The following is a 26,035-nucleotide window of genomic DNA, read 5'->3' on the forward strand; positions in this document are numbered from 1 at the left end:
AGCCCCACATCCAGCTCCCTGCTCAGCGGGGAGTCTGCCTCTCCCTCTGCCTGCTGCTCCCCCCTGCTTGTGCTCCCTCTCTCTCTCTCTCTCTCTGTCAAATAAATAAATAAAATCTTAAAAAAAAAAGAAAGTGGCCTAGGAGTTTAGCAGGCTAGCACAAACTGGAAGGCTGAATTAGTCAGTTCATAAAACTGATAGCCAATTACCTGTGCAGGAAGTCAGTGCTATGAGCTGATGGACTGAGAGCTTTTAGATTTGGCTGAACAAGGAGAAGGAGGTTTTGAGTGCACAGCCCAAGGATGGATGGATGGATGGATGGAGGGAGGGAGGGAGGGAGGGATGGATGGAGAGATGGATGGATAAATGGATAGATAGATGAATGGAAGGATAATATGATATCTACTCTAAGATCATGAGTAGAAACTCTGAGAAACTCACTTCTTCCCTGGTGGTCAAAGGTTAAGAAACCAAACTCAAGGCAGAACAGCATAGAAATCTCACCTCTTCACCAGCCTGAGCCACAATGTTGAGCCAATAGTAACAAAGAATTCCAATGATTGATATTTTCAGAAAGATGTTTCTAGATAACAGAAGAGAAAACAACTATCATTACCTTCCATGACAGTCATTAGTACTGTTTGCCAATATGTCCTTTTGGTCATGTGGTAGGACTGAAATTTCTGCTCCCCTCTGGTTTGAGTGGGGCCATAGGGCTAGTTCTGGCAAATGAGTTGTGAGCAGAAGTGATGTGTGTCACTTTGTGTCACTTCTAGGCTGCAGCATTTAAATGCCAATGAGACTCTCTGGAACTCACTGTCTTCCCTCTGAAATGGCCATCAGCAATATTTGAGATGGTTGCTGCTCTCAGCCTGGATCCCGGCATGAATGACATGACCAAAACCCCCTGCCATCCACAAGGGTCATACAATATGAGCAAGAAATAAATCTTTGTGTTCTAAGCCACTGCCACTGAGAAGAGAGGGGATGTTTGTTACTGCAGCATAACCTAATTTATATCAACTGATATACCCTCTTTCGGTGCATCTCCAAACTATCTGATTTCACTTCTCATTGACTATAATAACAGTAAACATACATACTATTCACCGGGTGCTGACCATGGACAGTACACTGTGTTAAGAACTTTACTGAATCACCTTAGTCTTTACAAGTTAATGTTTACAACTTTATAACTCTTAATACTTACAACTCTATCATCACGTAGATAGTATTTTATGTCTATCTTACTGACGAAGAAACTGAAGCTCAGAGGTGAAACAATTTGTCCAAGGTCACACAGCTTCCGAGGGGCATGACAAAGATTGAAACAGAGGACCATCTGCTCTAACCCCCTGAGCTCTTAAACCCAGTCATTTTGCCTTAAATCAACACGTGCTGGTTTTAATAGGGCTTCAGCATTGGTGTGCCAACAATTGTGTGCCTCTAGGCCAGTGGTTCTCAAAGTGTGTCCTCCAACCCAGTAGCATCGGCCTCATCTGTAAACTTGCTAGAAAGGCAAATTTTCAGGCCCCACCCCAGAGCTACTGAATCAGAAACTCTGGGGACAGGGCCAAGCAATCCCTTCAGGTAATTCTGGTGTATGCTGAAGGTTGAGAATCATTGTGTTAGACAGTAAGTTTCATGAAGGAAGGAAACTGGATCTTTTCAATGCCAGATCCTAATCTCTTGCTCATATCTAGCTTGCAGTAGACCCTCAATATCTCCTGGATTAATGAGTTAGTGTACCTTTACTGCAGGGTAGCTCCACGTTAAACTTGAGAAAACATACTCATCTAAGCTGAGAAAAGCTCATCTTATATCAAAAAGAATTGCCTATTTCGAACCTTTCCCATTTCCTCTTCATGCAGAGAAGATTTTGAACATTTTGAATATTTTGTGAAACAGTACAAATGGCTGATGTCTGCGAAAAGTCCATTAACCTCTTTATGTGATCAGGAAAAACACAAATAGCAAAGTGATTGGTTCAAAATGGCCCACTAAGCACACAGGTCTACCAGCTCTCCATCCAAATTCTCCAAATGCTGTTGGAGAGCTGGTCAGGACTCAGATCTCAGAGGCATGGAAGGCAAAGGCTCTTGAATTGATCAGTAAAGAAACTCAATTTGCATTGGACAGACCTATTATTATAAACACCACCATAACCAGGAACTGGTCAGGGAACTAACCAGAAGAAGGAATAAGGACAAAATTTGGGTAATTTTATGCTTTGTTTATCGAAACCCTGGGTTCACCTCTAGCGCAAAAAGTGATGTGTGTCCCAGCCAATGAATTGCCAAAAGTACCCTCTCTACCTCCCTATGGGTGTCTGAATTACAAAAATGCCTCTCTTCCTCCCAGCTGAGGCAGTGGCTATCCGGGCTCACAGCTTGACTAATGGGAACACTGGATAAATTTCAGTCCCCACGCAGCTCCTCAGCCAGGAGCCTTTCTGCAGTCCACAACATACACATCTGTACATCTCATAACTGAGACCTATGTTAAACCTCAGGCTGATCGCAATCGGGAAAGATAAGCCCTTACTTTGAGCAAAAGGCAGATGGACTACTCCGTATTTCCTGAGCACCTTTTGGATTTTCTGGCAATGAGCCCCCACCACACGAACACACTCTATTCTTGGAACTCTTTCTGGAAAACAGCACTTTGGTACTTGAGCCTAACCCTTTCTAGCTCCCACCTCATTGCCCTCCATGGAAACGGAGGCTGGTGCTGGAGGCGGCGGACACACCTACCGGATCAGGAGGGCATAGACTTCGTGCCGTGGCATCTCGTACCGCTCCACGAGCCTGAACAGGGAGTAGAGGCGTGGCACTGCTAGGTTGATGCAGGACACAATGAAAGGCAGCAACAGTACTGCTCCAGGGTCCTTGTGCTTCTTCAGGAACTGCAGGGGATGGAAGGCAAGAACTGAGAGGCCGGGTGTGCACTGAACTCCTCTCGGCCTCCCACAGGCGACTGCCCACAATGGGGAAACCCCAGGAGTAGCTCCTCAGGGGTTCTTGGGCACTTACCCTGAGCCAAGCATCACCCACATGACTGTGTGTAATCCTCACGACAGCCCGGCAGGTGGATATGAATAGACTTACCTGATGGGCAAACTGAGGCCCAGAGAGGCAAAAATGCTTGCCCAGGGTCACCCACTAGGGGCTGGCAGATTTGAACCGGGTCCATGTGTCTTAGGGCCCTGAACGCAAACAGCCATCCTGTGACTTTACCATCCTCAGCAAGAGGTCTAGGGCCCCAAGAAGGTGCTCCCTGGCAGTCAGAGCAAAACCTTAAATCTGGTGAAACTACAGCACATGGGTATTGATCACTGTAGCATGTTTCCTCCCCTATCCTGGGTGGCCCTGTTCATCTTCACCGGGCTTTGCTGTCCTTGGGTGCTGAATTAGGGGAAAGGGGGGGCCTCTGCCAGCCCATGCCGTACCTTTGTATGAGGTCCAGAGAGACACCCCTTCCTTCATATGGATGTGACACCCTGGCATTTGGCTCAGAGTGGGGGCTAGGGTGCCCCTCTGCCAGGCATCCTTGGAGTAAGGGATTCCAGTGGATTTTTCTTCTGTCTCCCACTACCCCCTCCCCCACCCCTAGGCCTGACCCTGCCTTCCTTTACCTCTGGATGGTTTTGGAATGCCCCGCTTGCACTTTTGGCAGTATTTCTGTAGCCATAGATCCAAATGCCGCCCCCTCCCCATGCTTATAAGCCGCATGAGGAGCCAGAGACATAGCTTCTCTGAGCTTCTTTTCCCTGTCTGTATAATGAGGAGATTATCGTGTAACCCATAGAGTTATTTGAAGAATTAAATGAGAGCGAGGGCACCTGGGTGGCTCAGTCTGTTAAGCGTCTGACTCTCAACGTCGGCTCGGGTCATGATCTCAGGATCGTGGGATCGAGCCCTGCATCCGGCTCCATGCTCAGTGGGGAGTCTGCTTAAGATTCTCTCTCCCTCTGCCCTTCCCTCCACTCTCTCTCTCTCTAATAAATAAATCTTTAAAGAAAAAGAATTAAATGAGACCAAATAAGGCAAAGTCTGGCCCCTGAATAACACAGGTAGGACACCATTCACAGGAAATGATAGTTGCCAATGAGTATGACCCCTGGAGTGGTACAAGGTTGTTCCTGCCTGGCATAGAGCAGATGTTCAAACAACAGGAATGACTCCACTCTGCCTCCTCACCTCCTTAGCTGCCCTCCTTCACTTCAGGTGGGTGTAGAGGAAAGCTTCCAGGTGAAGAAGAAACTCACAAGTCTTCTTTATGCCTATAGCTGCCTGGTCACAGTTTGCATCCTAAGTAGACATTGCTAAGCCCTTAAGCCCTGAGACTTAATTTCCCCTCTTTCAGGGCACACCTTAACATGGTTAATGGCAAACCCTTAGATTTATATAATCCCACATCCATTTTCTTGCTGGCTTCTCCTTTACTTATTCAGCCATTTGGTTGAGCACCTATTATGTATGAGGTATTGAGTCTGGAGCCCTGCTACCAGACAAATGTATAAACAGGTATTTTCTTTTCTTTTTTTTTTTTTTTAAAGATTTTATTTATTTATTTGACAGAGAGAGCAAGAGAGCACAAGCAGGGGGAACAGTAGAGGGAGAGGGAGAATCAGGCTCCCCGCCAAGCAGAGAGCCCCATGTGGGGCTCGATCCCAGGACCTTGGGATCATGACCTGAGCCGAAGGCAGGCACTTAACCATCTGAGCCACCCAGGCACCCCCGGTATTTTCAATACCACGCGTGACAAGGGCACAGGAAAAGCCTGCAGAGTCAGGAACACTCAACTCAGTCTAGTGAAGGTGATGGTGGTGAGGAAATGACACTGTGCTGAGGTCTAGAGAAGGAGAAGTTTGCCAGATAACAGAATTAGGGGACGTGGGGTGGACAATGAACTGCATGTTTCCCACCTAGAGATAAGGAAATGCATGATATGTTCAGGGAACTGTGTTCAGTTCAGCATTTAGTGTTGCTGGTGTGTAGGATATGGGTAGTTGTGGGGTGTTGAGACTAGAGATGTGGGCAGGGTCAGATCATATAAGATCTGTCAATCATGCCATGGAGGATAGATTTTATATTAGGAGTAACATGAAGCCATTAAAGACAGTGACATGGGGCGCCTGGGTTGCTCAGTCATTACGTGTCTGCCTTCGGCTCAGGTCATGATCCCAGGGTCCTGGGATCGAGCCCCGCATCGGGCTCCCTGCTCCGCGGGAAGCCTGCTTCTCCCCCTCCCACTCCCCCTGCTTGTGTTCCCTCTCTTGCTGTGTCTCTCTCTGTCAAATAAATAAATAAAATCTTTTTAAAAAAATTAAATTAAAATTAAAAAAATAAAGAAAGTGATGTAATCGGACCAACCTGTACCACAATTCAAGAGGTCAGCAAACTGGCTACAATTAGCCCCATTTTCCAAGGGATTTGAAAGCCAAAACCTACAGAAAAACAGTACTTTGCCCAGATCACCCAGCTAATTAGTCTCCGAGTTCATATCACTAGGAAAAAAAGAAAAAGAAAAAAAAGCTAACATTCCTTCACCACCCACAGTACTGGACACTGAGGAGATTCTTCACAAAACTTTTCTCTGGTCCTGACCACACACCTACAAAGCCAGGTCCGATCATTCCTGTTTTGCAAGTGAGGAATACAGGGCTCAGAAAGGTTAAATCGGGAAGAAGGGGCTGGCCTTCGAGTGACAGCGACGCAAGATAACAGCCACCACGGGCTTGGACTATTTATGAAAACCGAATATACAGCCTTAAAATAGAATGTGGACCTAAATACCCAGAAGCACCCCTCTTTGTAAGATTTGTAACAAAAATTAATATGAATGGAGTTAATAGTTCTAATGGAGTGGTGGACCCAAGAGCCATATCAGTGCTAGCAAAATGGCAGAATTCATAAAGCATCAAAGTTGTCCTGCAAGAGCTCCAGCGCCTAATGATGTCTAAAGAAAACATGAAACTCCCTCAGCCGCCCGAAGGACAGTGTTACAGCAATCAATCAAAAAGAGAAACCACAGGGGCACCTGGGTGGCTCAGTGGTTAAGCGTCTGCCTTCGGCTCAGGTCATGATCCCAGGGTCCTGAGGTCAAGCCCCGTATCGGGCTCCCTGCTCGGCGGGAAGCCTGCTTCTCCCTCTCCCACTCCCCCTGCTTGTGTTCCCTCTCTTGCTGTCTCTCTCTCTGTCAAAAAATAAATTAAAAAATTTTTTTAAATTTTAAAAAATTGAAAAATTTTTGGGGCGCCTGGGTGGCTCAGTTGGTTAAGCGACTGCCTTCGGCTCAGGTCATGATCCTGGAGTCCCGGGATCGAGTCCCACATCGGGCTCCCTGCTCGGCGGGGAGTCTGCTTCTCCCTCTGACCCTCCTCCCTCTCATGTTCTCTGTCTCTCATTCTCTCTCTCACAAATAAATAAAATCTCAAAAAAAAAAAATTTTTAAAAATTGAAAATTTTTTTTTTAAATTAAAAAAAAAAGAGAGAAACCACAGGCCCTCTTCCCTCCCCCCCATTCGATTTAAGCAGTCATTTTCCACAGTAGCACCTTTTCTAGATACGTCTTGTAGACCTCAAAGTACTGGAAAGGAAGCTCCCATTCAAAGGCAATTTATCTTAAGATACTATAAACAATACTAATTTTTTGTCCATTTGAAATATATAAGTTGTGCTATAACAACAACAACAAAAAAGAAACAAAGGTTAAATCGTTCACAAAAGTCCATCAGATCACAATATTTCCTGAGTATCTACTTAGAGCCGGGGGCAGTGGGAAGCATTAGGGATATAATAAGGAAAGAAGAAACCCCAAATCCCAGGTCTGTGGTCCCAGTGCTCATCTCTCCACTGGCCCAGAGCTGCTCTCCTGAGGTGTGCACACACATCACCTGGCGACATGGTAAGGATGGATTCTGAGTCCATGGGCCAAGGGAGGGACCCAAGATTCTGCATTTTTTTCACAAGGTTCCAGCTGATGTCAATGCTACTGGCCATGGAGTCTGTGAGTACTAGCTCTACACTGCTCTTCCCTCCAGCATCCCATCCCTTCACCTGGTTCTGTGCTCTGGACTCTGGGGCTCCCTCCCCTGTGGTTACCTCTGAGTTGTTCTCAGCCAGGTAATAAACAGCTACGCAGCAGGCAACCGCCACTCCAGTGGAGACAACCCAGGCCGCCAGGTGGGCAGAGAAGCGGATCAGCTGCTGATTGAGCCTTAACTTGACATTCTCCTGACGGATTTCTGACAGGTTTTCCTACAAACACAAGGAAGTCAAGCTGGCCCACAGGACCCTCTCCACTGTTAGCAAAGACTCTCCGGGTGAATCTCTGTCACTTCAGGACACAAACCCACCCCAGATCCACAGAAGAAAGAAAGGGGAAAGTTCATGTTGGATGTGGATTATGAGAGACCCATGGGAAAATCTCAAATGGACCAAGAACCCCCATCATGGCATCAAACACTTTTTCCATCTTAGAGGATTGGGACCGTGCTCTTGAGGAAAGTGCTTTGAAGTCATGAAACTCTTTTTTGAAGAATAGGCTGGGTATCTACACCAAGGAAGTTAGCATCTTCAAACCTCTTGTCAAAGCCCCTTTGCTAATAAATTCTGCTTCCTCTTTCTTCTTTTTTTTTTTCTATTTCACCCAACCCCCGCCCCCCCCCCCACAACCTCCCATCTGGCAACCACCAGTTTGTTCTCTGTATTTAAGAGTCTGGGTTTGGTTTTTTTTGTTTGTTTATGGGGTTTTTTTCCTTTCTCTTTAATAAGTTTTTTTCTACAGACCAGGGTTTCTCAACCTCAGCATTAGTAACATTTTCAGCCCTTTTTCTGTGTTGTGACAACTTTCCTGTGTATTGCAGGATGTTTAGCAACATCCCGGCCTCCACCCACTAGACACCAGTAGCCCCCTCACCCTCACTGTGACAATCAAAAAAGTCTCCAGATATTGCCATTATGTCCCCTGAGGGGCAAAACCGTCCTGAGTTGAAAACCACTGGAAAAAATATTAAACTTGAAACTGTGAGGTCAAGAAGCATTTACACTTAACGTTTTGATATAAATCCTTCAACTACCCTCCAGTAAGCTCGTACCAACTACAGAGCCAGCATAGCATGTGAAAAGGGTCATTCCCTAAACCATCACCAGCACTTGGGCATTAGGAATATTTTTAGGTGTTTTGGGTTCAGTTAGTTTGTTTGTTTCTTTTCTTTCTTTCTTTCTTTTTTTTTTTGCCAGACTCATGGACCACCAAAAAAAAATCATTATCACTTTAAGAAAAGTTATAGACATACTGAAGGAAGTTGGCTCTGGGAAGGTGTGCACAGCAAGTTCGCCTTACCCTTATTTCAGTGCTAAGATTCTTCTGTTTCAGCTTCACAGCTTTTTCGTGAGTGACGGTGAAGTCCCAGCAGAAAATCAGTTTAGCGATTCCTCGGGAGTAAATGTGGGGGTTAATGAAGTTGTTCCGGAAGTACCTAGCCATGCTGGGGAAGGCAGAAACCAAAATACTCAAAAGTTATTGGAGCAGGCACTGGGGAGTGCAGGAATTAAACAAAGGAAAGTCCGATCATCAACAGCGAAAGGCAACATGGCAGAGCCAGCCCCAGGTTCTACTGAACAGTGCGAGCGCCGACATAATGGTTAAGAGCATTGGCTTCAAGATCCGACAGGCCTGGCTGACTATCCTGGATGGCCACCTGGGGGATCTTTGTTGTATTCACTGCTATGAGCCTCGGTTTCCACATCTATATAATGGGGATAATCATAGGACCCACTCACAGAGCTTTTACGAGAATTGTGTGAGTTTCTGTTAGCTGCAGCACCAAATTGCCCCACACTCAGTGGCTTAAGACAACACACATGTATTCTCTTACTGGAAGTCAAAAGTCAGAAAATGGTTCTAAACTCAAGGTGTCGGCAGAGCTGTGTTCCTTCTGGATGCTATAGGGGAAAATCTGTTCCCCTGCCTTTTCCAGCTTCTAGAGGCTGCCCGCACTTCTTGGCTTATGGCCCCTCCCATCTTCAAAGCCAGGAGAGCAGCATCTCCCATCCTCTCTTTGACCCTCCTGCCTCCCACTTGTAAGGACCCTGATGATTAACTGGCCCATCTTAAGATCCTTAATTTAGTCACATCTGCAAAGTCCCCTTTGCCAGGTAAGGTAACATATTCACGGGTTCTGGGGATTAGGACTGACATTTTTGGGAGGCAGGGGGTAGTGTTCAGCCCACCACGCGAGGCAATGTAGGGGTTAGAACAGCAAGCTCTTTTTAAAGGCAGACGCTAATATCACGGCGACGTCAGCAGGACTCAGTGAAATCAGCCTAGGAAGCATTTAGCACTGAGCCTGACATGTAAAAAAATGCTGATTAAATTTCACTACCTCTCCAAAATCTGCCACCACTGACTTAACAGCAGCTTAAGAAACATTTCGTAGTTTCAATAAAATAGAACAAAACGAAATCTCATTTTAATTGTTGAGTTATAGTGCTGGAAGTGAGGTTGTTACGGGCTGAATTGTACTCCCTAAAAGTCTGTATGTTGAAGTCCTAACCCCCAGTATCTCAGAAAGCGACAGAATTTGGAAGTAGGGTGTTTACAGAGGTAATTTTGTTAAAATGAGGTCATCAAGGTGGGCCCTCATCCAATATGACTGGTGTCCTTATAAGAAGAGGAGATTAAGGGGCACCTGGGTGGCTCAGTCATTAAGCGTCTGCCTTCGGCTCAGGTCATGATCCCTGGGTCCTGGGATCGAGCCCCGCATCAGGCTCTCTGCTCCGCAGGAAGCCTGCTTCTCCCTCTCCCACTGCCCCTGCTTGTGTTCCCTCTCTCGCTGCGTCTCTCTCTGTCAAATAAATAAAATCTTAAAAAAAAAAAAAAAAGAGGAGATTAAGACTCAGACATGCACTGGTGGGAAGACTATGTGAAGTCACAGTGGGAAGGTAGCCGTCTATACGCCAAGGACGGAGGCTTCGGAAGAAACCAACACACCAACACCTTCACCTTAGACTTCCAGCCTCCAGAACTTGAGAAAACACATTTCTGTGTTTAAGCCACCCAGCCTGCGGTACATGGTTATGGAAGACAAAGGTTGAACACCTGTACCTTCTCTTGGACAGTTGTCCCTTTGACAACTGTCCAGCCGTGCCCTTCTTGTCATAGAAACAGTTGGGTCGGGGCGCCTGGGTGGCTCAGATGGTTAAACGTCTGCCTTCGGCTCAGGTCATGATCCCAGGGTCCTGGGATCGAGCCCCACATCGGGCTCCTGACTCAGCGGGGAGCCTGCTTCTCCTCCCTCTGTCTCTCCCCCTGCTCATGCTCTCTCTCTCTCTCTGTATCTCTGTGTCTCAAACGAATAAATAAAATCTTTAAAAAAAAAAAAAGAAATAGTTGGGTCACTCCAACCTTATTTTCAGACTGACCGATTTCTTTGAAAGCACACAAAAACCTCTCTTCTTATCCAAACTTACAGTCTGTGGCCTTTTTTAAATATATTTTTTAAATTTTTTTAAAAGATTTTATTTATTTATTTGAGAGAGAGAATGAGAAAGAGAGAGAGAGAGAGCACATGAGAGGGGGGAGGGGCAGAGGGAGAAGCAAACCCCCCGCTGAGCAGGGAGCCCGATGCAGGACTCGATCCTGGGACTCCAGGATCATGACCTGAGCCGAAGGCAGTCACTTAACCAACTGAGCCACCCAGGCGCCCCAGTCTGTGTTTTAAAACAGGAATGATCAGACAGCAATAGGAAGTCAAAATTGCAGAGAAACTGTTTCCTGGGTCGCTTTTGAGACTCTTGAATTTTACCTAAATCTAAACAGAGCTTAGAATCAAGAAATGCAGACGCTCCATACCTGAATAGCAAACTGAAAAAACAGATGACCAAACATGCTCCAATTGTGAAGAGGTAGGCCAGCTGCATGTCGTAGGATGCCCCACCGTTCCTGTGCCCGATCGTAGAATTGGTGTAAAAGCCATAGTACATCACTGTGTCTCTAAAATAACCCTGAAAGGGACAATAAACTCTAGGTCAGGTGGGTCTACCGAGAAAACGATGACTATGATCAGTCAGCACAGTGCATCTTTCCCATCTGCAAGAAACTTGCATCAGTCAGTTTAGACATTTTATTTGCAGAGAAAGGGTACCCAAGGCCGCTGAGAATGTAGACATTTTATCACTAGGCTCTTCAAGTTGGAAAGGGCTCTCAAACCCTCCTTACAATGGAGGAACCCAACTGTCACCACCTGAAACAGCGATCAAGCAAAGCATGACTAAAACCAGAAAAGCCAGCCATTATGGGCCTCTGTCATCTGTTAAGTATTATAGTCAAACATGTTCAATAGGAAAGGAATCAAGCCATTAGGTCTAAATTTCAATTTATGGGAAATAATGGGTCAGAGTAACAAATCAGACAGACCATAAGGAAATAATCAGACAATTCCAGAAGGTAGGACATTGGTGTCTGCATGACAACTGGCCTGGTTTCTGCAACAATGTCAAGAAAAAAGGGGGCTGTGTATGGAGAGATCATTCTAGATTAATTGAGAATTCAGAGAAAACACAAGCAAATGCAAAGTATGGGCCTTAACTAGATTCTGGTCTGAATGAGCAAGCTAGGAAAGACATTTTGGGGACAACTGGAAAATTTGAATATGGTTTGGATTTTAGATAATATTAATTTTTAATTTTGCTAGATGTAAGAACTGCAGAAAGTGTCCTTATTTTTCAGAGATGCATGTTGAAGAAATTCGGAGTAAAATATCCTGATGTCTGTAATTTACTGTAAAATGCTTCCAAAAACTAATAAGATAAAACAATATGGCAAGATATTAATAATTTAAAAACCTATGTAGTGGGTATATGAATGTTTACTTACTACTCTTTATTTTCCTATATGTTTGAAATTTTTCATAATAAAATGTTTCATATATACAAATATAAAAAATATACATCAGGGGCGCCTGGGTGGCTCAGTCGGTTAAGTGTCTAACTTTGATCTCAGCAGAGGTCTTGATTCTCACGGTTGTGAGTTCAAGCCCTGTGAGTTCCATGCTAGGCATGGAGCCCACTTAAAAAAAAAAAAATATATATATATATACACACACACACACACACACACACATCATAACGAGGAGAAAAATGAAGATGAAATGTACACAATAATTCCACTTCAATGCAGCTATCCCAAGGAAAAATTTTTAACAGAAAAAGAAATTAAAAAGATAAATGGAAGAACCTGACTTTGAACATTCTACTTCAAGAGTCAGCAAATTTTTTCTGTAAAGAGCTAGACAGTAAATCTCTTTGGCTTGGTAGCTACAGCCACAACTCCACTCAGCCACCATAGCAGGAAGGCATCATAGACACATAAACAAAGGGATGTGGCCATGTTCCAAAAGGACTTTATTTATGGGCACAAAGTTTAACTTCACGTATAATTTTCATGTTTCACAAAATGTTATCCTTGTTTTGATTTTTTTTTTCAACCATTTAAAAATGTAGAAACAGGTGGCATGCCAGATTTGGCCCCGGCTGTCGTTTATCAATCCCTGGCCTATAGAATCCCAATGGCAGGAATGTCTTCTGGAAGGTAAACTCACAAGACGGGGGCCATATGTCTCTCAGTAGGGAGCTGGGTAATGAAAAAGGATACTGCAGATCTATATAGACGCTCAAGATACATAGTGAAGCAAAAAATGTTGCAAAGGAAGACCTGTAGTATCCTGGGTTTTTTTTAATTATTTTTTTAAAGATTTTATTTATTTATTTGAGAGAGAGAGAGAGCACAAGAGGGCGAAGGGGCAGAGGGAGAAGCAAACTCCCTGCTGAGCAGGGAGCCTGATGCAGGATTCGATCCCAGGACCCTGAGATCATGACCTGAGCCAAAGGCAGATGCTTAACCAACTGAGCCACCCAGATGGCCCATCTTTTTATTATTATTTTTTAAATGTTTACCTATCTACCTACGTATCGACCTAAGTATCTAACTGCATATAGAAAGAAAACAGTGGACAAAGATATGCTCTGAGCTGGGGCATTAGACAAGGGAAAAAGGCTAACATGGACTTTCACTTAGTTTGCTCTCTTCTACAGTAGGAACTTTTCAAAAGGAGCACTGTATATTGTGGAAAGAAAAATAAGAAAGAAAAGGTAGCTCTATGAACACCAATATGACAAGTCCACCACAGAGCGGGTGAAAGAAAGCAAGTCATAGGTGGTATATATGAATAATTCATCTTTTGTTAAAAAAACAAAAGAAAGGGATGCATATGTACATGTGTGTGTATGTGCATGTGTGTGTGTCCATATGTGCACAGAAAAAGAGATCGTGAACAACACAAACTATTAATATGGTCACCTCTAAAGACAGAAAGTCTACTGTGTTGTGTGCATGTCACTTTGGGGGAGAAAAAGAAACGTTTTAAAGCCCCACTTTCAGGGCACCTGGGTGGCTCAGTCGGTTAAGCGTCTGATTCTTGATTTCAGCTCAGGTCATGATCTCAGGGTCCTGGGATCAAGTTCCATGTCAGGCTCTGTGCTCAGCAGGGAGTCTGCTTGAGATTCTCTCTCTCCCTCAGCTTCTCCCCCCCTTCTCTCTCATTCTTTCTCTCTCTCAAATAAATAAATAAATCTTTAAAATAAACAAATAAATAAGTAAAGCCCCACTCCCCCTATCATCTAACTCCCAGGCAAAGTGAGAGGTCTGGAAGGGTGACTGGCAACGTAAGTCCGGGGGATTCCCAGCTGGTGAACTCCGGGTAGGCAAAATGAAGGACTTACCACCCCAGTGAAAAACTCCAGTCCAGTGAACTGGAGGGTGTTCTTCTCGGCCACCGTAAACTGAGGGATTATGATAAAGCTGAAGGTCACAATGAACGAGAAAATGTTGAACTTCAAAAGCCACCTCAGAAAGTTAAAATAGGAGAGGACGCTGGTTCCGAACTTGCCTCCGATGACCTTGAGCGTCTTCTGCCATAGGCTGACGGAATCGAACAGTTCTGACAGGCTGTTCTTAGATCTCCGGTACGCCTGGGGTAGGGACACCAAGCATGAGGCTTAACATTCCCTCAACAAACACCTACTGAGCAGGTCCCCTAAGAGCAAAAACAACCACTGTGTCTAGAGCATTATAACATGCCAGGCATGCGCTAAGCATGTTTGTAAATGTTATCTTATTTAATCTGCGGGACCACTCTTTAAGGTGAGTGCTATTATTACCTCCCCAGGTTTGCTGTCGAAGGTGACACTCACAGTAGCTCAGCTGTCCAAATAACTCAGCAACCTCTTAGACTTTTGCATCCCTACCTGGTTTCTCTGCACCTAGACTGACCCAATTTCTAAAGCTTTCAATGAAAAAGCCCTGAATTTTGCTTTCTCTTCCCCTTGGGTCCCTTTCATTCCCACTCTGCCACCTCCCTGTTTTTACTCTCTTGTTATGCCCATTTTATTGACTGCAGTAGAGGCCTCTTACCCGTGAAATGGAGTTTAGACACTGAGTACAGCAGTTGAGCTCAAGCATACGACGGGACTGCTTACTTTTCTCTTTGTCAACCATTTTCCTGTGGGGAACGGCAGAAGAAAGGGAGAGACACCCATGCTGTAATGATTTCGTTCCCAAAATATTTACTGAGTGACTATGATGTGCTAGGCAGTGCCCGGGTAGCAAGACAAAAGAAAATGATTTCCCCGGCTCATGGAGCAGACATCTCTACCAGTTGGGAGAGAAAGACAATAAACAATAAATAAAAGGTGTACTATGGAAAAGGAAAAGGAAAATAGAGCAAGGTAAGGAAATGGGAAATGCTGGAATGGGGACTGTGCTATAATTTGAAATAGCACAATATTCAAGCAAAGTCCTTTAGGAAGGGAGGGGTTAGTAGTATGGATAAGGGATTGTTGTGTCCATAGGGAACAGCCAACCTGGGACCCCAAGGAGGCTGGGATGGCTAGAATGGAATGAGCAGGGGGAAGGGAGGAGAGTTTGAGTGATAACGAAGGGTCCTATAAGTCAGTGGTCCTCAACCTGGGGAGATTTTGCCCCCCAAGGGACATTTGGCAATGTCAGGAGACATTTTTGGTTGTCAAACTCTGGGGGAGAGAGGCTTGCTACTAACATCTAGTGGGTAGAAGGCAGGGATGTGCTAAAACCCCCTACAATGAACTGGACAGAACCCCACAACAGAGAATGATCCAGCCCCCAATATCAGGCATACCGGGGTTGAAAAATCCTGCTGTAAAGTCTCTGGGGCCCCTATAAGGCCCTTATCCTGTGACAGAGGCAGCCATGCAGTTTGAAATGGAAAAGTGTTTTCAGAAAGATCCAGCCACAATTGGGTTCTTTACCTTTCCATGAATTCATTGCATCTACCCTGCTCTGGTTCTTTTCTGGTTTTCTTTGTCCATCCAAACGCCCACCCCCACATCACGGTCTTCCAAGGCTCAGCTCACATGCCCTCCTGCTTTACCCAAGTAGACTGTATCACTCCAGCTAGTCCTGTCACTGCAGTCTCCTCTACCTTAATTTGGCCTGATTTCCTTTTTCTCATGTGTAAGTTACTTATTGACAAATCCATCTCCCCTGTCAGACTTTGTAAGTTATCTTTGCAGCCCCAGAACAATTGCATCGTTGAATTATTTATTAGCCGTTGTTGCATCCACTCCACTAGTTTCCAAGGGTACAAATTGCAAAAGAAAAAGGATGAGGAACAGTAAATGTGAAGTCTGATGGCTAAAACAGCCGTCATTCTTTCACTGTTTTTTTTTTTTTAGTTCCTGCCGTTAGAAAGCTTCTGAGGACTTCTTTCTTTTTTTCTTTCCAGTAACCTTTGAATTTTAGAGTAATTTGAGATTTACAAAAAAGTTACAAAAACAGAAAATTCCTATACACTACTCACCATTATTTTTTCCTATTAACATCTTACATACATTTATTTATTTATTTATTTATTTATTTATTTATTTATTTATTTATTGGAGAGGGATGGGGGAGTAGCAGAGGGAGAGGGAGAGAGAGAACCTTAAGCAGGTTCCATGTTCAGTGCGGAGCCCAACGTGAGGCTCAATCTCACGACCCTGAGACCACAGCCTGAGCTGAAATCAAGAGTTGGACACCCAGGCTACTGAGCCACCCAAGCACCCCAACATCTGACATTTCCATGGTAGTTGTCGAAACTAAAAAATCAACATTAGCACATATACCAGTACCTAAACTCCACACTATTCTGATTTCACTCGTTCTTCCACTAATGCCATGTTCTATTCCAGTACCCCCTCCCACATTCTATTTAGTTTTTATGTCTCTTTCGAATCCTCTAGTCTGTGACAATTTTTCTGACTTCCTTTATTTCTGATGACCTTGACAATTTTGAGGAGTACTGGTCAGGTATTTTGTAGAATGTCCCTCCACTGGGGTTTGCCTGATTTTTTTCTCTGGGAATACTGGGGTTATGGTCTTTAGGAGACAGTACAACAGAGTGGATGTGCTCTTCTAATCACATATCTCTGGGGATGCTAACCTTGATCACCTGGCCAAGGGAGTGTTGGCTAGACCACATCACTGGAAAGTCACTCTCCCTCAGTTCCCATGCTCCACCCTTTGAAAGCACATCACTAAGCACAGCCCACACTCCAGGTGAGAAGAGAGAGGAACATCTATATAGATTATTTGGAATTCTTCTATAGGAAGATTGTCCCTTCTTTTGCATTTATATATTTCTTTTTTTTTCTTTAAGATTTATTTATTCGATAGAGAGAGTCCGAGTGGGAGGAGCAGAGGGAGAGGGAGAGAATCTCAAGCAGACTCCACACTGAGTGCAGAGCCTGACGTGGGGCTCAATCTCACAATACTGAGATCACAACCTGAGCCAAAACCAGGAGCTCGACACCCAACTGACTGCACCACCCAGGCACCCCCATTTTTTATCTTTCTGAGATGGGACAAAGTAGAAGACTGAAATTCATGTGAAATCTGAGAAAGAAGAAAAGCTTTGGGTCCATACTTAAGGTTCCTTTTCTCTTCCATGGTTCTTGGCTGAGTCCTGATGGCTTTAATTCTGTCTTTAGATGTCATTGGTATCAGAGATGCGATTAACTTTTGTCCTGTGGAGGAAAATAAATTGAGTTTAATTTTGTTTCCTTTCACAGAATATCAGCATTTTAAAGTATGGCACTGAACTTCAAGCATGTTTATTTTTTATAAATTTTATTTATTTATTTATTTGAAAGAGAGCAAGTGAGCGTGCAAGCGCAAGAGTTGGAGAAGGGGCAGAGGGAGAAGCAGACTCTCCATTGAGCCCGAAACAGGATGTGGGGCTCAATCCTGGGACTCTGGGGTCATGACCTGAGCTGAAGGCACACACTTAACAGACTGAGCCACCCAGGTGCCCCTGAGCGTGTTTTTATAAGAGTACAAGGAAAGAAGAATAAATATATGGACTCAGTGATCCCCAAGCCACAAGTGAAAACAAGACAACATGGTTTGTTGTTGTTTTTTTTAAGTAGGCTCCATGCCCAGCATGGAGCCCAACGCAGGGCTTGAACTCACAACCCCAAGATCAAGACCTGAGCTGAGATCAAGAGTTGGACACTTAACTGACTGAGCCACTCGGGCACCCCAATGTGGTGTATTTTTTTTTTAACCTCAAAGCCAAAGCAAATGATAATGTTTGCATGCAATTCCAATTTGATATTTTTCTTTTTTCTATGACAAGAAGCATTCAGTGAAGCCACAAGCCCTTGCACGTCTGGTCAGGCTTGCTCTCCTCTCGTACTTGAATGTCCGAATCACTTTCACTTGACCCCCACACTCCAGGCCCAGGCACCTTCTTTACATTTCTTGACTGTTGTCGTATGCTCTTCTGGCCCCTGGAATGGTCCCCCATCTTCTCCCGATAACTCATATTCACATCTTCACTCAGCATGGCAGATATTGTGGGTCACCTACCCCAGTCATTTCTTCTTTTTAATAGAATCCTGATTTTGTTTAGGAATCTACCCCCTCTTTCCCAAGGCCCTGAACTTCTGCAGGGTAGGACCCATCTTCAGGCACAGGGGGTGAGCCCCATGAGTCCAAGCTGATCCTTGCAGGTGACTGATTTAGGCATAAGCATGTGACAAGATGCTGGCCAATGTTCTGTGATGGGTGATCTGCTGAGGAGTTTCTTGGAAAAGGTTTCTTCCTTCTCAAAAAAGAAAAACTAAAAAACCCCCACAAAAACTCCAAGAAAAAGATCCATCTCCCTCTGGATGTTGTTGTGGCCACATCTGAAGCCTGGAACTGCGATCACCATCTTGTAACGATGAGGAAGCCAACCGGGGGGCTGACCAGGGCAACAACAGAGGGAGTGGGCTGGCTCCCTGGTTGAGTTATTGAGCTGAACTCTTCATTTGACCTAGTTGAGGTGAAAAGGAAATCCCCAAAAGAGGGTCACCAAACTCACTCTGCTGAAGACGAGAAATTTGTGTCTCTCCTGAGAGGGAAGGGTGGCTCAACAGAGAAGAAGAAAGGACAAAGAGGAGGAGGAAAGAACACAGAGATGTGGGGAGACAGTAGCATGAGAGGAGACACCCCAATCTTTAATAAAGGGGTTAAACCCACAGAATGCTTTAGTGTGAATGGATTTTTTTCCCTCCTAGACATCACTGAGGCTGGACTTGATGTCTGGAGTATGATGGGATGACATAGAAACAGCAGTCAAGAACCCAGGGTTTGGCCTCAGGAACAGAAAGGCAGGGAGGCAGTGTCAGCCAAGACCTGGTTTCATGGCAGACTTGGCAATAAAGGCCATCCTATGTTGCCGAATCCAGGGTGGGGGAGGAACTGGACCAAAGCAAGACAGCGGTGAAAGCATCGGGCTTGGAAACCAGGCAGACCTGCATTTGAGCCCTAGTTCTGCCAAGGCTTACCAAGCAAATGGAAGTGATTTAATTTAATTTAATTTACTCACCAAGCAAATGGAAGTGACAAATGTGCCTACCTCAAAGTGTGGGGAATAAAGTCAAACTATATTCAGTGGATAACAAAAAGGAAGTATTCAGCAGAGTGTTGGGCACAGAAAGTGAGCTTGATCAAGGTGAACTCCTTTCTAGGTGTTAGGTGCTCCCAAAGTGACCCCTTCCTGGGTCTGTCACATCCTCAGATCATCTATAAACTTCAACCTACTTGATGTCTTAAAACTAAATAATCCTGGGGCACCTGGGTGGCTCAGTTGGTTAAGCGACTGCCTTCGGCTCAGGTCATGATCCTGGAATCCCAGATCGAGTCCCGCATCGGGCTCCCTGCTCAGCAGGGAGTCTGCTTCTCCCTGTGACCCTCCTCACTCTCATGCTCTCTCTCTCAAATAAATAAATAAAATCTTTAAAAAAAAAAAAAAACTAAATAATCCTGTAGACAAGTTGGAAGCCTTCCTTGCTCCCTTCCTAACTCCTTTCTCCCAGGGTCTCACTACCTTGGAGGTTTTCATGTGAAGTACAAGGAGTGTCTATGCCCACACTTCCTGGGCTATGAAGGGTCTGAGAAAATGATTCATTCAAAGATGTTGAAAACCGCAACAACTGCTTGCTCTTTTTGTCATTCGGGCTGCTGAAACTCTGAGAGTCTGTCACATCGATGTCAGAAGCGGATGAGACCATGCCGAAGCTTGAGATCACCAGCATCTTTTCTGGAACAACCCCAGATGGAACATTCTCAACCTCAACGATGATTTCATTCACTTGGTCATCAGACAGCATCTCTTGCCTCCTCCCAGCTTTGTTCTCCACCGGAGTGGCCTTCCAGAGCAGTCACACTGACATTGTTGGGAGCCGCCAGGAAAAGTGATGACAATCACAGAGGGATGCCCCATTCACATTTTTTTAAAGACCAGGATGAGATTGCCAAAGCCAGCCCTACACAAATCACAACATAACTCCCCACATCTACACCAGAGGGGTCTCTTCATGAAGAGATGTGTTTTCCTACAGACACCTCTGTCTTGGTAGCTAGGTAAGACATTGGAAACAGAATCCTTCATTAAAGACAATAGGGTTCTAGAAACAGAAGGCAGGGATTCTGCTAAATGACTCATAACCAAAGGGCAAGATTTTCCTTTTTAATTTGGTGCCCCTGGCCTAAAACTTATATTTTATATTTATAATTTTACATGCCTATATAAACCCAGACGGGTTTATAGTAATAACAATTATTATCTCCTGACTGCCTTGGGTAGCCAACCCTACCACTTGTCTGTACCCTGTATCCGATCTCCATTTTTCTCATAGCCCCAGAAGCTTCCTTTCCTGTGTAGGCACTGGGCTCAACTAAAATTCTCCTAGCTTCCTTTGTCGCTAAAGATGGACTTGTAACCCCACCATTCTGGTCAATGAGACATAGAGCGTCCAAGAATCCTTTTTAAAAGGTGACAGTCTGCCCGGTTCCACTTTTTGCCCTTCACCATTTCTCCTTCTGGCTTACCAGAGGCTGCCATTTTGAAAACAAGAGGATACACGTTCAGCTGTGAAGAACGGTGGAGAAAGAAGCTAAGAAGGAGCTCAGTCCTGAGAGCATCCTGGGCAGAGCTGCCATACAAACTGTGAACCCCCTCCCACAACACTTCTTGTTACATAAGAAAAATAAATCCCTTTATTGTGAAGCCATCCGACTTCAGTGCCAGGCACCTGAACACAATTCCCACCCAACAGACATGATTTGGAAATCACCTCAGCCACGTCATTTATTTAATAGTTGGGGAAACTGAGGTGCACAAAAATAAACTGACCTCTACTCTCATCACACTCTCATAAAATGGCAGAATTGGACCAGGACTCTCCTCCTTATCCCCATCAACGATAATTAACAGTAATAATACCTGTCATTACTATAGGCCAAGTACTTTAGATTATATAATTTAATTTTCATAATCACCCTATGCATTATGTACAATAACCCCCATTTTATAGCTAAGAAAACTGAGGCCCAAAAAGGTTATTTGCCTAAAGTCACAAAACCAGCAAGTAGGAGAGCTGAGACTTAAACCCAGGTCTGTCTGGACCCAAAGAAGGGCCTCTTAATCCCTTCACCCTGGCCCCTTTCTCTAATGAGATGCTGATGTATCATTTATTCATTCACAAATAAATGAATATTTATGAGTACCTACCATGTGCCAAATGCTTCATAGCTGCATAGCATAATCCATCAAAGTGACGTTTTATCAGGAGGCTGTCTACCATCTAACTGTACATGGTTTGAGAATCCAAACCATTGCAAAACAAAATGGTGAAGAAAACCAGATTCATCTCTGGGTCCTCTATTTCCTTAATTCTCTCTGCCTTCTGGGACTCCCTTTCACCAGAAGCCCCAACCTCAGGCTGGCTAGATTAAGCAGTCCAATGAAGTTAAAAGCCATTTTCTTTCCTCAATAGTTAAAGTCATTTTCTGCTCTAGTGGGAACCAAATAGAGAGGGTGATCATTTATACCTCCATGGTTTTCCCTCCCAAGTAGCAATACCCAACCCTTGTAGAAGTTATACCTCTCCTTTTTTTTTTTTTTTAAGATTTTATTTATTTATTTGACAGAGAGAGACACAGCGAGAGAGGGAACACAAGCAGGGGGAGTGTGAGAGGGAGAAGGAGACTTCCCGTGGAGCAGGGAGCCCGATGCGGGGCTCGATCCCAGGACCCTGGGATCATGACCTGAGCCGAAGGCAGTCGCTTAACCGACTGAGCCACCCAGGCGCCCTGAAGTTATACCTCTTCTTGAGAAGGCTCTTAAAGAATGAGGCTAGGGGCGCCTGTGTGGCTCAGTCAGTTAAGCCTTCGACTCTTGATTTCAGCTCAGGTCATGATCTCAGGGTCGTGGGATCAAGGCCCATGTCGGGCTCTGTGCTCAGTGTAGAGTTTGCTTGAGATTCTCTCTCTCCCCCTGCCCCTACTCCTGCTCTCTCTCTCTCAAATAAATAAATAAAACTTAAAAAAAAAAAAAATGAGGCTAAAGGCTGTCATATCAGCTAGAATGCCAGAAGGTGAGACATGGTTTTAGGTCATGAGGCCCTTCAATTTGCATTATTGTATAGAGAATACCATCAGTTGGTTTACTCTTTGTTGTCCATAGATTTGCCTCCAAGTTTCAGCATTCCCTGGCCTCTCTCCTCTTTTGCTTCCTTTTTATCTCTCAGTCTCTGCCTCTGATCAGACCTTCACCACCACACACAGTGATCCTTACAGGGCTTCCTAACTGATTTCCCAGCATTCTGTCTTTCTCTGGTCTGACTTCTCCTAAACTCCAGCATCATAATAATTCTATGATTATTCAGAAAAATGTTGATCAATGCAGACTCAGAGGCCCTTGTTCCTGTAACTCATTCACAAATTAATTCAACAAATATCTCTGAGCATCTACTATGTGTCAAGCTCTGTACTAAGTCCTGCAAGGTAATTCTACCTTCAACTCTTTGCTTCCCCCCTGTCCTTCCCACCACGTGAGCCAGTACATTCACCTTGGGCCCACATGAGTTGGGTTTCTGGCACATGAGACCAGAAGAGTCCTGATGAAGACACCTTGATATCCAGGAGAGAAAAAAACCCTGCATACCTAAAAGAAAACCCCCGTTATGGTAAATTAAGCAAGTACTACATCAGTTACCACACCGGAAGCCTAAATGAAATAGTGATGTCTGCATTGCCTTGAAAACATTCCTCTCTAGGGATGATTTTTTTGGGATACCACCAATTTAAGCCTTACCTTGGGGTGACTCGTGCCAGTCGCATCCAGACAATGGTGGGTTTCCATAAGCTGGGCGGGGGCTACTTTCACCCACATAAGCAGGGTTCACTGGAACGAAGAGTTAGGACACATCACCAATTAATCCCACCATACTAGACATTACTAAGCACATAATGGTCAGAAAGACCCCGACCTTGACCTTGAGGTCCTAACAGACTAATGATTGAGTGCTTGGGTGGAAAGTAGGTCATAAATATGGAAACAATGTTATTCAGCACAAACAGCTTCAATCGATGGTTTTCATTTAAGTATAAGCCATGGTTAAAAATAATTGTTACAAGGGAATATTACTCAGCCATAAAAACAATGAAATCTTGCCATTTGCAATGACATGGATGGAGCTAGAGGATATAATGCTAAGCGAAATAAATCAGAGAAAGATAAATACCATATGATCTCACTCATATGTGGAATTTAAGAAACAAACAAGCAAAGGGAAATTAAAGAGAGAGACAAACTAAGAAACAAACTCAACTATAGAGAACACACTGATGGTTACCAGAGGGGAGGTGGGGTGGGGGGATGGGTGAAATAGGTGATGGGAATTAAGAGTACATTTACCACGATGAGCACTGGGTAATGTATGGAATTGCTGAATCACTATATTGTACACCTGAAACTAATATAACACTGTATGTTAACTATACCGGAATTAAAATTTAAAACTTGATAAAATTTTTAAAATTATTACATTAAGATCCTGGACATACCTACACATATGTAACTGAAAAACGAGTTTCACCAAACAATACTTTGCTTGACTACATAAGAGGCACTCCGATCTATTCTTATTCTATTCCATTCCCTTTTTTTTTTTTTAGGTATGCTCCACGCCCAGCAGCTCAATGCAGGACTTGAACTCATGACCCTGAGATCAAGACCTGAGCTGAAATCAAGAGTCAGATGCTTAACCGACTGAGCCACCCAGGTGCCCCCTATTCCATTCTTTTCTATCTCATTTTTCAGAATTAATTTCACAACTTGTTAATGGGCTACAACTCGAGTTTAAGAAATACTTGTCTAGGAGGTTGAGATAAATAGGCAGACCAGAGGATGTTTAGGGCACTGAAACTATTCTGTATGATACCATAAGGGTGTTACATGTTATTACACATTTGTTCAAACTCAGAATTTATAGCACCAAGAGTGAACCCTGATGTTAACTATGGACTAGAGATGATAATGATGTGTTGGTGTAGGTGCATCAATTATAAGACATGTATCATCCTGGGGCCAGATGTTGATAATGGGAGAGTCTTTGCTATGTGGGGAAAGGAGTTCTGTGGAAAATCTCTGTACCTTCCCTTCCCTCAATTTTACTGTGAACCTAACCCTGTTCTAAAAAAAATTAAGACAAAAAAAAAAAAGAAACTTGTCTAGATGATCATAGAAGTTCCTTCTATTTCTAACATGTTATGATAACGCATGAATAAATTTGAAAGATGGCATGATTTTCTTAGGGACAGAGTCTACTCTCAGCATCTACACAACAGTGTCATATTTCAGTATATTTTTATTCAACCCACAGTAAACATTAAAAGCTAAACTCCGTGACAGAGAAAATGGAACACAGTTTGATGTGAACAATGCACAAAATTACATTGCAGGAAGTTCTGAACTTCTTGCTGGGTATCAGTTCCCAGCTTTGTTACTGGCTGATGCCCTCCAGCATGTTACCTAACCTCTCTGAGCTACAATATCGTAGTCTGTAAAACAGGAATAATGATGGGAGCTTCACATGGCATTGTTGAGGGTATCACATCAGTTAACACATGCAAAGTGCTTAACGTAATCCTGGAACATAGTAAACTATTGCTAAATATTAACTATTGTGGTAGATCCATTGTTATTCAGCATATATCACACCACCATTCCCTGGACACCTCCCCTGAAGTTGGGCTTGGTCATGTGACTTTGATCAATGGAACATGGCAGAAGTGACCATATGCCAGGTCCATGTCAAAACCTTAGACACACTGTGTGTTTTTGCTTGTCACTTCGAGCACTTCCAGCTTATGTCATGGAACAACAATGCCCCCAAGTGGCTCCCTGCTTCAAGAAGAAGGACACTAGGCTCTAGACACAGAACCCATGACCTGGAGTCAAGCACAGCCACACCCAGCCTAGTTCAATCAAACTCCAAGCAAACCTGAACATGTGTGAGTGAGAAATAAATGCTTCTTTATTGTACAACACCGGTTTTCTGCATCTGTTTGTTATGCAGCATTACTGTGGCAATAGCTAACTGATACATCCTTACCAATACTGTTGCTATTAATTCAGTTAGCACTGCTTTCGTACCTACTGTGACCAGGCACTGTGACACTAGGAAAATCACCTAGAGCTTTAAAGAATACATGGATGAAGATAGGTTCTTAATGAGGGCATCATCTATAATGACGGCATAGTATGGACAAGTGATTGCTAAGGGCTACAACCCTGGTCCTACAAAGGAGTCCAGAAAAAGAAGTCATACTCAACTACTTTTTTTTTTTTTAAAGATTTTATTTATTTGACGGAGAGAGACACAGCGAGAGGGAACACAAGCAGGGGGAGTGGGAGAGGGAGAAGCAGACCTCCCACTGACCAGAGAGCCTGACATGGGGCTCAATCCCAGGACCCTGGGACCATGACCTGAGCCAAAGGCAGATGCTTAACGAATGAGCCACCCAGGCGCCCCTACTTTTTTTTTTTAAGCATAAGTAGTCAGGGGCACCTAGGTGGCTCAGTTGGTTAAGCATCTGCCTTCAGCTCAGGTCATGATCCCAGGGTTCTGGGATCGAGCCCCACATCAGGCTCCCGGCTCAGTGGGAGTTTGCTTCTCCCTCTCCCTCTGCCCCTCCCCCCGACTCGTGTTCTCTCTTGCACGCTCTGCTCTCTCTCTCTCTCTCAAATAAATAAATAAATAAATAATTTTTTAAAAAATAAATAAATAGGGGCACCTGGGTGGCTCAGTCCGTTAAGCGGCTGCCTCCGGCTCAGGTCATGATCCCCGGGTCCTGGGATCAAGCCCCACGTCTGACTCCCTGCTCAAGAGAGCCTGCTTCTCTCTCTCTGTCTGCCTACCGCTCTGCCTACTTGTGCTTTCTCTCTCTGTGTCAAATAAATAAATAAAATCTTTAAAAAAGAAAGAAAGAAAAAGAAAGAAAGAAAGAAAGAAAGAAAGAAAGAAAGAAAGAAAGAAAGAAAGAAAGAAAGAAAAGAAAGAAAGAAAAAGAAAGCAAGCAAGCAAGCATAAGTGGTCAGGAATCTTTTTGCATTTGCCCTGAT

At 44.2% G+C, this 26,035-nt stretch overlaps 1 protein-coding gene and 1 pseudogene across 1 annotated transcript in view; one reads left to right on the forward strand and one right to left on the reverse strand.

Annotated features, from left to right (window-relative positions):
- TMC5 (transmembrane channel like 5) overlaps positions 1–26,035 on the reverse strand; it is a 44,317-nt gene that overhangs the window by 6,809 nt on the left and 11,473 nt on the right. The window contains exons 4-12 of the mRNA XM_081818874.1: positions 22,724–22,813; positions 17,006–17,105; positions 14,479–14,566; positions 13,788–14,036; positions 10,861–11,012; positions 8,350–8,494; positions 7,107–7,262; positions 2,754–2,905; positions 505–583 (exon numbers count right to left, since the gene is read on the reverse strand). Coding sequence (XP_081675000.1) covers positions 505–583; positions 2,754–2,905; positions 7,107–7,262; positions 8,350–8,494; positions 10,861–11,012; positions 13,788–14,036; positions 14,479–14,566; positions 17,006–17,105; positions 22,724–22,813 — 1,211 coding nt within the window. The remainder of the gene's footprint in view (positions 1–504; positions 584–2,753; positions 2,906–7,106; positions 7,263–8,349; positions 8,495–10,860; positions 11,013–13,787; positions 14,037–14,478; positions 14,567–17,005; positions 17,106–22,723; positions 22,814–26,035) is intronic.
- Positions 4,515–6,062, forward strand: LOC145721461 (ubiquitin-conjugating enzyme E2 variant 1 pseudogene; annotated as a pseudogene).

The sequence above is a fragment of the Leptonychotes weddellii genome, chromosome 5, assembly GCF_054177405.1.
Source record: "Leptonychotes weddellii isolate Sample4059 chromosome 5, ASM5417740v2, whole genome shotgun sequence".
Taxonomy (NCBI): Eukaryota; Metazoa; Chordata; class Mammalia; order Carnivora; family Phocidae; genus Leptonychotes; species Leptonychotes weddellii.